The sequence below is a fragment of the Haplochromis burtoni genome, unplaced genomic scaffold (assembly GCF_018398535.1).
Source record: "Haplochromis burtoni strain Fernald_Lab_line unplaced genomic scaffold, NCSU_Asbu1 Contig_5746, whole genome shotgun sequence".
Taxonomy (NCBI): domain Eukaryota; kingdom Metazoa; phylum Chordata; class Actinopteri; order Cichliformes; family Cichlidae; genus Haplochromis; species Haplochromis burtoni.
The window spans coordinates 1-1,525 of NW_024588107.1; the positions used below are offsets into that span (position 1 = coordinate 1).

Consider the following 1,525-nt stretch of genomic DNA (forward strand, 5'->3'; position numbering starts at 1 on the left):
ATATCACACTATTCCGACAGTATTGGTACAATTAATTTGGTATCAGTGATGTTTCCAGAGTATCAATGGATATAAATAGCTAATGACCAGCTTCAAAACTCGGCTGGTGACTCTAGGGTAATTATAAACAGGTACCATATATAGATAATCACTGTAGTTCCAAAACTGATCTGTTTTAGCTCCCTAAAGCACTGTTTTAAATCAATAACTGACCTCTCTTGACGCACTGTTTAGAAAAAGGTAAGGCGTATTTGTTCGATTTTTAATTTTTGGATCATTTGTATCATAATCATAAACTCCCACCAAATCATAATAGGATATTTATTTAACTTTTACATGTGAGGCACAAGTTGATCCCAGTGGCCTTCTCCAGGTGTACTTACTGGCTTGCTTGGCCTTTTCCATGTATGTTGTTGTAAGCTCATCATCGATGGGTTTATTCACAGGACCCACCATGGGCACGAGCTGGTTACGGGAGCCAAGCATCAGAGCCTCCTTTGCCCTCTCAGGGGATACCAGTGGCACATTGGCAGGCTCTAAAAAGCCACTATCCTCCTCTTGCCCTGCATCCCGTGGCCCTTGGTCATCTGCTGAGGATATGATAGAGGAAGTCTCTGTCGATGTCTGGGAAGACCACATTCCGGGACCATGAGGTTGGTAAATCACTTCCCTTCTAGCCACCCCTGGCAGACCTCCTCCTCCATTTCCCTCTCCACCATCCAATAAACGGGGGTAAACATGTGCATCTGGAGCGCTGTCATAGCCACTCATTTCTGATGTCTCCCCACCCTCAGGAGAGGTTCGTCCTGTGGGTTTCCCAGGGTTGGAGTTGCTAGGGCTTCGGCGTTTCTGCCTGCGTTGTCTCTCGTAGCCTGCCACATCTGCATCACTATCAGTCTCGCCATAGTAAGCCTCGCTCCCAGGTGGCGATGTCAAGCCGCTGGTTAGGGTGGAGCGGCTACGATGGACTTCGCGGACAGGTGCATGGTGAGGGTGATTTGGTGACATAGCTCGCAGAGCAGCACGGTACTCTTTGTCTATTCGGGGAGATGGGGCTCGGGTCACAAGCACCACAGACTGAAAACCAGCAGGTGCCCTGAAAACAAGTGCAAAGGTTAAAATAGTTTTAATGTCAATGAGTACCTTTGAATGTGATATCATAACTTAATTTTTTGTATTTAGTATACGCTGTCTTCTTGTTTTTAATTCATTTTAAATGCAAGGCAGCAAGTATGAAGTCAGTGCATTTTACACTTTTCTTTATCCATTACAATGAGCTGCTGATGTTTTAAGATTGAGAAGAGTTTATTTTCTCTTGTTCTTCTGACCTTTTGACCCGGATGTGTAATATCCCAGGGGAACTGTCGATGAGGTTCATGGCTTGGGCATGGGAGAGCGTTGCACATGGCTGCTCATTGATGGAGACCAGCTCATCAGCCTCCCGCAACCCAGCCCTGCATGCCTTGCTGCGTTTGCGCACCTGCATATAGGCAAAACAAGTTAAAAGCTGAAATACTAAAAATAA

General features: G+C 45.6%; 1 protein-coding gene across 1 annotated transcript; it reads right to left on the reverse strand.

Moving 5' to 3' along the window:
* Positions 1-14: 14 nt before the first annotated feature.
* On the reverse strand, positions 15-1,517 carry LOC102299907 (synaptopodin 2-like protein). The gene is made up of 2 exons (XM_005953587.3): positions 1,329-1,517; positions 15-1,096 (listed from the first exon to the last, which is right to left on the reverse strand). The coding sequence occupies exons 1-2, from the start codon at positions 1,484-1,486 to the stop codon at positions 322-324; spliced, it is 933 nt and encodes a 310-aa protein (XP_005953649.1). The 5' UTR covers positions 1,487-1,517; the 3' UTR covers positions 15-321.
* Between the last annotated feature and the right edge of the window lie 8 nt (positions 1,518-1,525).

Excerpts from the sequence above, each read along its gene's own strand:
- LOC102299907 (XM_005953587.3), bottom strand. The coding sequence starts at position 1,486 with ATGCAGGTGCGCAAACGCAGCAAGGCATGCAGGGCTGGGTTGCGGGAG. Across the intron at positions 1,097-1,328 it reads TTACACATCCGGGTCAAAAG|GGCACCTGCTGGTTTTCAGT; the intron begins GTCAGAAGAACA and ends ACTTGTTTTCAG.